Source organism: Vidua chalybeata, chromosome 3 (assembly GCF_026979565.1).
Source record: "Vidua chalybeata isolate OUT-0048 chromosome 3, bVidCha1 merged haplotype, whole genome shotgun sequence".
NCBI lineage: Eukaryota > Metazoa > Chordata > Aves > Passeriformes > Viduidae > Vidua > Vidua chalybeata.
Window position 1 is genome coordinate 35,309,894 of NC_071532.1, and position 13,762 is coordinate 35,323,655.

Genomic DNA, 13,762 nt, shown 5'->3' on the forward strand with positions numbered 1-13,762 from the left:
CAAAAAGCAAAAGGTAACTCCTAAAACCTCTCAATACTTCCCTTTGCACATCCCTGTGAAAGATGAGGGATCAGGCATTGCCCAATACCTAATTTCCAATATTTGAGCAAAAACAGTGCAAACTGACACACCAATACAAATAACCTGTCCAGAATCAAGGGGCAGCAGAGTTCAGTGTCTCATGCACTGCCCATGAAGGGATTATAGGAAGGAAAACTGAAAAAAAAAGCCAATCCTCAGCAAGCACAAGAATGGACTTGTGCAGTGATCCCTCAACAAACCCTGTGCCACCTCTCCTAAGCTGAACAAGTGATGGAAGAAATTGTTCTCCTCCTCTGCTCACGTGTGTCTCCCCGATGCGACATCTGAGCAGCTCCTGCAGCCATGGCAGAACCAGGTTGATGTTTCCACTAAACCAGTCTGCAAGACACCTACTCCAGGCTGGGAAAGGAGCGGCTGCAAACCCACAGACTGCCAGGTTCTGCTTTGAGCTCGGCTGAGATCACCCACCAGCCCCTGTCCCTGCCTCCACAGGCAACATAACCTGATGAGCTCAGTTCCACTCCAATGGGAGAAATTAAAATTTCACACAATCCAGGGTGACGAGCATTTGAGCGGACTCTTGTCATGATGAGCCAACAAATCCCACCATTTCCTTTCATTTAATTTTTGCTGTTTGCAGATAAGAAGTATTTGTTTAAAAAAAAACAAAAAAACAAAAACAAAAACAAACAAACAAAAAAACAAACCCAAAAAACAACAACAAACAAGACACCAAGAAACGCTAAAATACTAAAATACTTCTAGGCTTGTTGCAGAAAGGCTGAATAGTGAAAAAATGCTAAGGGTCCAAAAGACTAAATTCCTTATCCAGCTCCAGTAGCCCTGCCAGCTCTGCCTTCTGAATAACAGTGTCCCTGAGATGCTGCCCATACTGCCACTGGCAGAACTGCTCATATTTGATTTTCTCTCCTCCATTCTTTCCTCTTATTCCTCCAAAGACTCCTGTGTTTTGGCATCCCCTCCTCAGGCTCGCCATCTCCTAACTCTGTCAACCCACCATTTGTCTATTCTGAGTTCTTTGTGCATTTACAAAAGTGACCTTGTGACCTCTTGTAAAAGTCACCTTGACAACACAAAGGGAAAGCCAGAAGACAAACACACACTTCCCAGTGCTGCCTGTGGCATCAGCCTGACTTTCTAGCACGAGATGTCTTCTTCCCTGAGCTATTCCTGCTCACTCACGTCCTCTGTCCCCAGAGCCCTGGCTGATGGATCCAGCTGTTGCCTGCAGGGTTTAAGGGAAGATTGTGCTTAATTCACACATTTCACAGGACTGGAAGTTTTTGGCCATCCAGGTGCAGGTGGAGACATAGCTGCAGCAGCCAAACAAATTGGCTGGCAGCCCTCACATCATCACTCCATACATAACAGTTAAGTTATGTACTCTGCCAGCAACTTTGGCTGCACAGAGCCTGAGGCCAGAGTCATCTGTGCAAGGTAGGATTTCACAAACAACCCTTCCTGCAAATAACATCTCCTTCCTGCAAATAACATCTCCTTCCTCGTGCAATCTCAAACATGCTGTGATTTCAGGCTCAGGATGGTTGCTCTCGCCATAATGAAGTGCCTGGGGTTTATTCAAGTGTGATGGTTATGCAACAAGGTTAGCGAAGCACAGCTCTGACTGACTGGCACATGAAGAAGAGACACAGATAAGGCATTTTAGAAGACCAAACCTGCCTTCTCCCATAGGTTCTACTTTGGGGGGAGTTTGGAGCAAGAAGAAAATGCAACTGATTTCAGAACATTCACTTGGAAATCAGGTAGGGCAAGGCACAAGCAGACTTTAATTAAAAATGAAGATATTAAGACATTCACTTGTAATGCTGTCTGAACACTTTCTATAAGAAGAAAATTAACTCTCTCTTCTCCTTTCTGCCTCTCTAAAGAAGCTCATTTCCTTCCAATTGCTATCTTGCAGAAATAGTATGTCTTGACTCCCAAAATTTGTCTTTAGTAACCTACAGCAAGAAACAGAATGTGTTTGTACTTGGAATCTAAGAAATAAGGAAACTATGTCCTCCCACAACCAGGCAAGCCACAATTATTTGGGGGATAATTTTAAATCACACATGTTTAAAAATATACATGGAAACATACTTTTTGGTTTGTTTAAACCAAGGGTGTATGTCAAGGACCATCAGCTTCAACTCCTCCTAGACTTTGATGGCTTGTTTAGCCACAGGGGAGAAGAGGAAGTTATTTCTTTTTGTGGTAAAAAAGAAAAATAAACAACCCCCCTCCACTCCTCCAAACCCACTCCTCCTCACGCACACACACCAGAAGACCCAAAGTCAAACAAACACTAGCCCCAGAGGAAATAAACTTTATAAAAACCAAACAAGCATAAAATTCCTTAAAGTGTACCACCTTGAAAGAGAACATTTGGCTACCACTTCAAAATAACAAACGGGAACATGCAGCCCATGTATCTCCTCCCTTTGCAGAAATAAATTGAGAGTTGCTGTGATACCTAAGAGATCCATCAACAACAAAAAAATAACCAGTGAGGCTTGTGCATGTGTGTGTCTGCAGACCTACAGTGTTGGCAGATTCTGCCATCTTCAAAAGATATTAAATGTTGTTTGAATTGTAGCTTGCTATTTAAAGTTGGCAAGTCACACCTAAATTTTCCAGAATATAATTTCGATTACCTGGAAAAAATAATGCTATTTTGGGTATTCTCATCATCAAAAAAAGCACATTCAGGGCATGTGCATACACATAACAGACACATCATGTACATGACACCTTGTATTTTACAGATGCGCCCAGTGATCCAAATTGACAACAAAAAAATTTAAACAAGCTTATGTTATGAGATTCTTTAAATCATGCATTTAGGCTTTTTTCTTGATCAATTTTTTACACTACTTTAAAATTTTCACCTAAAAGAGCAAGAAAATTCCTCTCTCAAAACAAGCAAAAAATCTCTTATGTCATGATAGGACTGTTATGTCATGATAGGATAGCAATTTGGATAGATATTTGGCATTTGGATTAGATATTGGGTATTTAACAAAATGCCAAATATGATGAGGTTTAAGCTTCAGAGGATCTATGAACATCTGAAGGAATCAGTGAAACCAAAGGTAAAATAACAACAGGAATTACACCACTGATTTCAACAGCATCAGGTTCTTATACTGCCTGCCCAAACTTAATTTCTTTTGTGTCAGTCGATTATGCCTTGGCATTTTGCCCTCCTGTTGCGAGCCACAATTTGTAAATTAGTTTTCAAGGTTAAAAAAGGTACAAGGAAATGAGATTTCCTACTGCCAACCAAACATCACAATGAAGTATTGCAGTAGCTTTCCCAAAAGTGCACACATTGGTCACTCTCCTGATAAGAAAACCTTAAAAATAAATTCTAACAGGTGATTCATTTGCCCTTTACCACAACCCCAGCACAGCCAGGGAGATGTGCTGACCCCCCAAAGCCATGGCTCCAGCAGCAGCTCAACATCTGTATTTTCACAGGGTGCTCCAGAGCAGCCACCCCAAAGATCCTCTTCACCACAGAAAAAAGCCTGAGCACAAAGCAGGTGCAATAGGGACAAATTCAGGCAGTGATTCTCTTCTAAACACAAGGTTCTGTCTGTTCTACAGGATAATCATCATCATCATCATTGTCGTATGTCTCAGAAGAAATCTGGAGTCACATCTTGCTCTCTGTTTTGCTAACAGAGCTAATGAGAGTCATGTGGATAATGTTGTTCATTAGATTGAGGATATGAGCCTGATTCAACTCCGCTGAAATCAACGGCAGGCTTTCCATTCATCCTAATGAACCTGAACCAAGCTTCTGTAACGTCAGAATGCAAAACCCTCTGCTCGTCCTGCCTCACACAAGTGTCTGCTGCATTCAGAGCAGTCCTAGGACAAATTTAGCACACCAAAAATCAGTCAAATCAGGTCAGAAGAAAAGAATACACAACAACTGAGAATACACAACAAGAAAAGAATACACAACAACTGTGAATACACGACAATTTTCATATTGAAATGCCTTATGTCAGTGGGAAATAGCTGCATATTTTCCTTACTCTACTTTTTTCAGGGTTAACTTCAAACTAAATTAATCATGTAAAATTCAAAAAATCCTCAGCAGGTACTGACAGAACTCATGTTAAAGCATGGGATATATGCAGAGAACTCCAGGGCAGTGCAGGCTTCCAGTGTGACTGAAAGCACTGATCATTTTATCAATGTAAAGAAACTAAAACACAGTCTTTAAAAAGAAAAGCTGAAGAAAATGCCTATTTTTACAAGCAGAAACACATGATTCATTTCAGGCACTCATTTACAAGAAGGAAAAGCAACTTTTTCTCCACACAAGTTCTGCAAATGATGCATTTTAACAGGTACACAAACTGGGATTCTGGCTACAACAACAGATTTCTGTGTTCTCTTGTTACCCTCACCTAAGGGCAGCAAGTGGCAGCATCCCCTCAGATAAATCTTTACCAGTTTGCTTTAGAGCTTTTCTTGTTTTTATACTAAATAATGGCCAGGTGATGGGAGGAAGGGAGGGCTGCATCAGACTAAAGGCATGTCAGGAAAAGCTGCAAGGATGGACAGGGCTGTTATTATTTGGATCAGTGTTTTCTTTGGCTGGGTCCAACACAAACATGCTGCAAGACAGACCCTCCCTCAGAAGTACACACATTACAGGGATGCTCATTTAATAGCTGCCAATTGGATACAGACTGGGAATGAAAATATTTTTTACTTAAATGATGACTTTATATTTACTTCAACAGCAGCTCTACCACTCCCAGTAAATAAATCTCACCACCGACTTGAAGCAATGTCCTCCCTCCCTAGTTTTCCTCATTGTGAGCAAAGCCATCTATATTATTTTTACTCCTCCTTGTTTTCCTTATAAACTGTGTGCATAATGCCAACCCCCCGTCAAGCCCTATGGAAGCTCTACACTTCAAAAGGACAAAAACAGTACTGAGGGTTACTTGTGGAAGCTCATTCAGGGAGGCTGCTCTAGTTCCTTGCCCATCTCCCAGGCATTTGGGGGATGCAATTCATCTTGGTCTAGTGCTTTGTCAAATTTTCACAGCTCTAATTACCTCATTATATGCTTCACTACACCAGTCAAGCCTTTTTCCTTTCTACATTGCCTCTTATGGTCCTGTTGCTTATCCTAAGGAACTTTTTTTTTTTAACTTTTTTTCCCCTATGTGTGAAAAGCAGCACAGGGAAATGAAGTGAACTTGCTCAGTGAACTTCCCAGCTCTTGCCCGGCTGCATGCCTGAAGGCACAGGATAATTAGGCACATGCCAGACAGATCACATCTGATGCTTTGCTCTCTCCAGCTGATTGCCTTTCATCAGCACCTCCAGTCATCCTCAGCTTACTTTCTTTTTCAGGTCCCTATGTGCCTGTCAGATCACAAAGAATTATTTTTGGAAGGAGTATGTGGAGACAGACAGGTTGGAAACAGATCTGAAAAAGCAGGAAACTGAATACAGAAAGAACAGCAGAGATGGTGACATCAGCCTCCCAATTCTGGATTTCCATAGCTAAGAATAAGTTATACCTCCTACCACAAGCATGGAAAGGCTCTCTGGAAGGCAGAGCATTAGGCATGCACCAAAGAGACAAGTGACTAGTATTTGCTGTTTACCCCATTAAAGGGAATTGTTTCCAGTGCAGGAAGAACAGAGTTCTATTGAACACTGTGTTCAGATTTCTCTACTCCAGATTTCCATCCAAACATGGGGATTGAAACATGGGGGAGATGAATCTGCACCTTGTAGAAGTGGATTCTGGCCACCAGTTCCATCCAGCAGTGAGTCTTCTTGTTCCTTTCAATTCTGATCTCTCACCCAGAGACCTCTTTTCTCTTTCATTCCCCCCCTCCCACACCCCCTGCAAATGAGGCATTCCCAGCAGGAAGCCCAGGCTTTGGCTGTGTTCTACCTCGAGCCTCCTCCCCTGTGGCACAGACGCTCCTGAGGAATTCACTGCATCTCCAGCTGGGTTACTCAGCTTCTGGTTTATAAAGCACATGCAAAAAGCCATCTTGGCAAGAAAAGAGAGCTACAACTCCTCTCTCAGAGGCAATTAAACTTGTAAGTGCAAGTCAACAACTTCTCCCTGAAAAAAGAACAGAAAGGGACTGAAGTGAGAAAACTGAAGCCAGCATTTGATGGAGCACACCTTTCAGGAGAAGAGAATACCCAGCTTGCTGGCCCTGTACCACAGTTTACTTTGTCAACTGTTAACACAAGCACCTTTCTTTTGCTACTGACCAGGAAGCACCAACTGAGAACAAAGCAAACACGGGTCTCCACATTGTCAGTGGCCCAGAAAAATGCCAAAATATGTCCAAGGAGCTACAGACAAAAGCCTGGTACATAAATACACACAGCTCGGAACACTGAGCCTACAAAGAACACTGGCTTCAACAAACATCACTGAGTATCTGCACTGTGAGAAGGTGTCTATGAACCTGTAACCTGCTGAGACCAGTCTTCAAATACACAACTTCAACAAGATCCTCACCAGTTACTTTCAAACAGGTCAGGTCTAATTTTAAGATTATTTTCATAAGGTTTGTCTCCCATTAGCAGACCGAGGTCTTCTGAAAGTGTTGGTTTTGGTGCTGGAGTGACCCACTAAGAGCTACAGCTTGTAAATCCTACCTTCTCTTGCCTCATCTGACATGAACAGGAGCCTGGGGCTGGGGGAGCTGGAGGTCTAGATGACAGAACTTGGTCTGAAGTTGTTTCATGTTCAGCCACTGCTGCTGAGCCATCCATGGAAGCTGCCATGGGGGCAAACCTGGGATGTCAGGGAAGTAATGCTGAAAATCCAGCCTTAAATTTGGGTACCAAAATCCTTATGGATTTTCTGAAAGGCAGCTGACAGACTGGAAGGTTCATTAGGCTCGAGGGAGAATTATCTTTTCTCCATTTTCCTCATATTCTGTGTTTGTTTCCACCAAGCACCTCCTATTCCCAGGATTTGTTACTTCTCTATGTCAATGGCACCTATTCTTTCTTTCTTCTGTTTACCCTTTCATCTGCTTTCTTTGGCATTATTTTAGTCATCCAAACTAAAATTTCCTTCCTTTAATAAAAAGTGCTCTTCCTCTCTTATCTACACAGTCTCGAGACAAACAGTTCTGAAAATCTGCAAGGTTTGGGTTTGTTTGGTTTATTTGGGTTTTGTCCCCAATCACCTCTCTCCTGCTCTAGAAACAGAACATTGCTGTGGGGGATCAGTGTGAGATCTCTTGGATTCTTCACACAGGGGAAAAAAAAACAAAACAAAACAAAGAGGAAAGGCCAAAAAAAAAAGTTTTTCTATTTGGATGAACTGAACAGCATTGATCCTCTAAGATGGGAACCAAATGACAGGCCAAAGCAGCCCTTAAAATAAGTTACAAACCAAGACAGCATTAATACAGAAAGGCAGGGGACCAGCAGGATGGGAGGGAATAAAGCAAGTCAGCCATGCCCCAAAGGATGGCTGCTGCCAAGGAAACAGTTCAGGCTCGGAATAAATTACAGCATTTTGATCCCATCGACTACTTCAAAAGCATTCAACTCATCATGGGGACCAAAATTTCAAAAGGGCTCAGTTAGTGTCCATTTGAGCAAGAAAGGAAGTGGCCAAATTTCACAAAGAACTGGACATGTGGCAGTGAGCTACTCTAACATCTATTAAGAAGAATGTGATGTTAATTTATATTTCTGCCATTACTCTGCATCTCTCCTGAGTTTGCTGGCTCAACCTCATCTTTCAGCTATGTCCAGTATCCACTTGAACATTCCACATTAACATTCCCAGTTAGCTCCTTCACAGCTGTTCTGCTCCCAGTCTCACATTCCCAGCCACTGTTCTCCCAGTTGCTGGCATTGCTCTCTCCTTCTCCACGTGTGCTCTGACTCTGGAAGGGAGCCAAGGCGAACTGCACACCCATCCCTCCCATTTCCTTTTTACAAGGGCACAGCCTCTGGTGCTCAGGTAGCAAAATCCTTCTGTTATCTCACGGACCTTTTTGCGTATTTCAAGAGGTTGTTTTGTGGCTTGTGCAAGCAAGAGCAGAGTTCAGGGAGGTTTGTGTTGCCTTCCCCACATCCTCACCTCTCCCATCACACAGCCCCTCAGTGGGCACCTCATAGTCAATGGATGTGACAGGTCTAACAGCCTAGTCCTGATGTACACCAGCACTGCAGGAGGGAACAGGGAAAAGAAGGTTTTGATGCTGCTTTGCACTGGAGCAGATTGGGAATGACTTTCTACTAGTCAAGGCCTGGTGCACAGCAGAAGGAGAGGAGGAACCACTGCCCTGGGAATGAAGTGAGAACAGACAAACATAGGATTTACCTTTACTTAGTGCCAAGTTTCCTTCCTGTGCTCCTGGAGGACCTGAGGCAAGGTGGGCTTCTAGCACAAACAGAGTAAAGCAAGGCACAGCACAAAGCAAGAGGAAAGCAAAGGATGGCCACCTTAGTGGGGTCTGCTGTGGAGGGGAAAGAGTGCTTCTGGAAAGTCTAGCAAGGAAGCTGAGACTCCAAAGATGAATTTTGATGGCCTTCCCTTCTGTCCTTCTGCAGCTGGGCTGGATGCAGTGCCAGACAAGCTCTCCTGGAGCACTCACACCTTAACTCCCACTGACCTCCAGCTGAAGAGGAAGGTTGAGTTTATACTTCCACCCCTAGACTAAGATTCAGATTAACATTTATTTTCTGTCCTTGCTAAATCCCTGGTAGGACCACCAGACCACTAACTTTCACTATGCTTCAGACTTGCTTTAACAGGATGAAAATTATAATAATAGTAGTTTCTTGCATTCCAGACTTTACTTTGTCATTTATGAGCTTGCCTGTTTGTTTTTCCAGAAAAAGGGCTAAATCCTATGCTTGTTTGGAAGTTCATCCACAAATGAAAAACAAATTCAAAATATAAAACAAAACAAAACAAAACAAAACAAAACAAAAAAAAAAAAAAGCAAAAAAAAAAAAAAAAAGCTGCATCTCTCAGTAATGCACTAGAACACTTTAAACAACAGAGATTTCAGTTTTGTGCCAGACTGGAAATTCACCCAGCTCGGGAACATATCTTGATGCTGTAAATACATGTGGGTAACAACTCTACCATTTCTGTGGAAGTTTTTAGTTCTGCAGTACTAAATATGGCTCTAATTAAAGATTTATCATAACCTGTCTCTTTGCATCTGGTGGCTATGTACTGCAAATCTGGAGAAGCATTGCAAAAATCAATTAGCTGCTGTAGTGCCAGCCATGCTTCCTGTGAGTTTCAAAATATCTTTGGATATGGAGCTTGTTGTGTAACAAAATACAGGGTTATCTGTGTTTCTAACTCCTAATGATCCATTAAATGAGTGTATGGCATGAGGAGAGAAGGGTGTTGTTTTAGCTATTTATTTTTATAAACATCAATAGGAGCTAGAGTGTAATTAAAAAAAGTTTGCCAAACCTTACATCAGGTCTCAAATTACACTTTTGTGAATTTAAGAAAGGTTATTCTAGTACAGTGGAGTGATTCAATGCATTAAACTTGTTCTAGGGTAAAAGACGAACATTTTCTGATTTTCTACACTACTGAAGGCCAAGCAGAAAACAAAACCAGACTCAAAGGTAAAATAAACTTTCACCAAAGGACCAGACAGAGCTCCAGTTGCTGATTAATAAATAGGAAGTGCATCAAGAGAACAGAGTTGGTACCTCCTTGCACTACAGCTCTTTTGCCCTGGGATCTAACCTCATGTCAAAATAAAAATAATAACAAAGCAGTTGCCTTTTGACCTGCAGCAATGGTTCCAAAGACTCTCTGCACTGCAACTGAACGAATACGAAATTACTCCTCTCACAAGCACACGGTTGCTAGGAAAACAGCTGTGAAAACCTAGAAGTCTGCAAACAAAATGTTAGAACAATCAGGGCCATGAAAATGCTCTGAAAAGAGGCATGTTTCTTAGAAAACCAAGATGAGGAAAAGGCAGCTGTGGAGCAGCTGTTTTGGATGCACAAGGCACTTGTATGGACTTCACATGGTACCAGTGCACTGGACTCACAGCCTCCAGGCTCTCAGCAAGCTCCAAAGGCTTCATTTTGATGCTATAAGATTTCTGTCAGGTATTGAATAGCAGCTTTCTGTTAGAAAATGCCCACCTCTGGATCTTTACAGAGAGAACTGATTAAGCTTCTCTCCCAAATTTAATTCAGCACTGCACACTCATCAAATATGTCACAACTGGATTTTGTTATAAATCAATAGGGACTGTAGGGCACATAATCAGATCAAAAATGGAGAAGAACACAGCCTGCACAGCAGAATCCTGACACAGCAAACCTTCCCATTACAGGGTAAGTTGTGCCATGGGAGAAGGAGGTGCTTTTCTGGCTGGGGAGGGGACAAAGGTAGACAACTGCCATTTGTATTCAGGACAGCAGCAGAGCACAGGGCCCAGCACAAGTGTTCTGGCAGTCCATACACACTATTGGCTTTCCACATGATCCTAAGACTGTTAAATCAATAGCAACAGAAGGATTCAGCTGGCCCAGCAGCATCTCTATCACTCTATTTTACAGCTATGCTATATCAATTATCACTAAAAAACATTCCCTCTCCCCTCCATCTGCCCCCAAAAAATCCATCCCAGAATATACAGAAATTCCTAGAGTAGTTAAAGATCTTTGGGAAGCCCTACTCTCTACTAATGAGAGCTAGTGCTGACTCCCTAAGCCTTTGGCCAGCTTTCATTCACAAGACTCTTCATTCCACTATAAAAGATGAAAAATTCCAAGTGAGATTTGAGACCGATCAGAGAAAGCCCTGCACTTAATGAAAAGGACAAAAATAGCACTTTTTATGTTTGAGATTCGCACCAATTGCTTTCCACTTTATTTTGGTTTTCCCTGTGTTTAAACATGGCCTCCCACACTTATTTAACACCTGTTTAAACACTGTTTAATCACTTGATACTCACTGAATGTGTTCTTGTTAAGAGGGATTTATGGCACTGACCTGATTAGGCGACAACCATTGGCATTGGTAATCATTAGGCTACAATCTCCCTGGGAGATGTCCCACTAAAAGTGGCTGTCTCAATTAAGCACTGCAATTAAGTGGACCATATCTATAGGGTGATCTCACAAGGAGAACAAGGCATTTCAAATGCCTTTTTTTCCTTGTGTTAATACATTTTTAATGCAGAATTAGTACTTTCGATTGGAGAAGAGAACACTACTTACAGGTTTCTCTAAGAAGTCCTTTTTGTGGGGGTGACTACAAACCCTTATATCAATGTTGAAGACTTCCGACCAATCCCCATAAATCCTGTGGAAGCACAACTCTGGGTGTCTGTGCCACCCAAGAGGCACAGATGGCACTGGAGGATTTGCCAACCAGACTGTCCCAAGGAAGACCCCCTTTACCCAGGCGATGTGCAGTGACAGGGGCTGCTGATCTCTGCTTCATTTATTTGGGGAACTCAAACAAAACAGTGAAATGAGGCTGGGAAATGCAGGAGGACAAGCAAGAGTCCTCTGGTCATAATCCCATTTTTGCCCTCGGCAGTCCTCTTTTCTCCAGAGTTTCTTGGAGCAGCCAGGCAGGGTAGGCCTGAGTAACCAAGCTATTCCCATCCAGTATGCAGAGGCTTGTCCCAAGCCCATCGACTCCCACAGTCCTTGTGTGACTTTGGTGAGCTGGCTGGGCAGCACCATGGGCACATGCCCAAAATCCATTTCTATTTTGGCTCACACCCAGCCCCCTGAGCAGCAGAGACATCCGTTAGCCCTCCAGTGCGATTGGGAAAGGTGAGCATTTATCCCATCGTTCATGGGCTCAGCCTACCACTGCATGGAGACCCTCAGGGGCACAGGGATTAAGACACAGGGGTTTCAGCACATCTGAGCACTGCAGTCTGGCTGCCAAACACCCCAGAACCTTTGCAGTGAGGAGAATTTTGATCCTTGCACAAAAGGCTGCAAATGCATTCCCCTTTTCAGAGAAAAGGGAAAGGATGCACGGCAGGAACCCGTAAAACTCATCTGCTGCAGGGCTAGTATCTTTGGAATCAGTGGTAGCTGTGCTTGGAGCATATAAAATGCTGCCTCATTTCAAGAAGCCTGTTGTTGGGAGTGTTATGATTTTTCCTTTTGTTTCTTTAATGGAATTTTCTCCCACCTGTTGCTAAGGGACAATAATGACTGGTATTTGAGACAAAAGAAACAGCCAAGTTGTGGGAAGGATCCAGCTGGCTACTCTCTTACCTGGGTGGCTTTCTCTTTGGAAGGGTAGAGATACCGTGGTATTTTGGTCAGGTGGTGAGGGCCTGGGGTCGGTTCCTCTCGCCCTTGGCATCGGAGGAGGCACAACTGGTCTGCAGTCACTGCCCAGAGGATTCATTGCCACTATGGAGCTTTTGTCCTCCCATTGCTTCTCCTGCTGTGGGTGAGCCTTCACTCTTTAGAGCAGCCGTTGCACTGGGACCTTATTAACACCCGACCTCACTGGAAAGGACCCTCACCATCTGCTCGGGTGCCTCAGGGGAAAACCCAGGCATGTCTCTCCTACAGAGAAGCCGGGCTGCCGCTGCCATGAGTTTTTTTGCTACACTCTAACCCAGCATGCCGTGTCCACCTGGTGGCTCCTGCTGGAGCTGCAGAGTTTCTGCTATGTTTCCTGTGCACTCTGGGGTCCACTGGCCCCTGCCCTCCCAGCTCCGCTCCGAGGTTCCCCCACAGCCCCGTTGCTGCCCAGCCTGGCTGCCATCGCCGCGTGAGGGAGACGCGGCCGAGCTCGCGCCACAGCGCCCCCTGCTGGAGCGGGGAATCACTGCCCCTGCCCAGCCGGGAGCCAGCAGCGCCCCTGGCGGCCGCACCCAGAACTGCAGCAGAGGGAAAGCAGCTGGGGCCGGGAGCGGCTGGGGCCGGGCTCTGCTCTGCTGGGGCTGGTGGATGGTTGGTTTGTTGGTTTGTTTGATTGTTTGATTGTTGGTTTGTTACACATAGTAGAGAACTGCTGCTCCTTTTCCCATAGCTTTGCCTGACAGCCCCATGATTTCAGACTTATAATAATTTGGAGGGAAGGGAGTCACATTTTTTCCATTCTGAGAGGTTCCCACCTTCCTTTGCAGTTTTCAAACCAAGACACTTGTAAACTAATCCTACCTACAGGTGTCAAAGTCAAGGAACACATTCTGCCTCCTTACTTTCTTCAAATGCAGCTGACGTGGAAACATCTACTGCATGACAGTGGGGCACTAAACAGAGATCAAATCATCTTTTGTGGTGGTTCTCTGACACCACAGCAAGGTTTGCCAGGTACAATTGTCACAGGACAATTAACATGACTCATAAGTAGTAAGGCAGTTGTCCTTCTTTACATGAAAGATCTGGGGTCTGCTTACACGTGGCACAAAGTGCCCATGGCAAATACTTCTCTAGGAAGATTTAATCCCGTCCTATCTGCTGCATGTACCCACCAGCACAGCAGCTGTTCTCATCAAGGCACCAGAGACAACACTCTGAATCATTGGCAAGAAAAAATTAGCTTTTAAAATTGCAATTTACTCTTCTAAGTAATCGAGATTCTTGAAGATATTACCCTAAACTTACAGCTTAATCCCCTAACTGTAGGAAAGAGCAAAATAAAGCTCAGAATAAGACAAACCTGCTTTCCACTTTTTTAAAGAGATACCGC

At 43.7% G+C, this 13,762-nt stretch overlaps 1 protein-coding gene across 5 annotated transcripts in view; it reads right to left on the minus strand.

The window, feature by feature from the left end:
* The window catches only part of PLCB1 (phospholipase C beta 1), a 354,862-nt gene that overhangs the window by 261,833 nt on the left and 79,267 nt on the right, over positions 1–13,762 (minus strand). For 2 of the 5 annotated variants that reach the window (XM_053937775.1, XM_053937776.1), the window contains one exon: positions 6,002–6,178. The exons of the other annotated variants lie outside the window; for them this stretch is intronic. In XM_053937775.1, coding sequence (XP_053793750.1) covers positions 6,002–6,103 — 102 coding nt within the window. In that variant the 5' untranslated portion in view covers positions 6,104–6,178. The remainder of the gene's footprint in view (positions 1–6,001; positions 6,179–13,762) is intronic. 5 annotated transcript variants of the gene reach the window in all.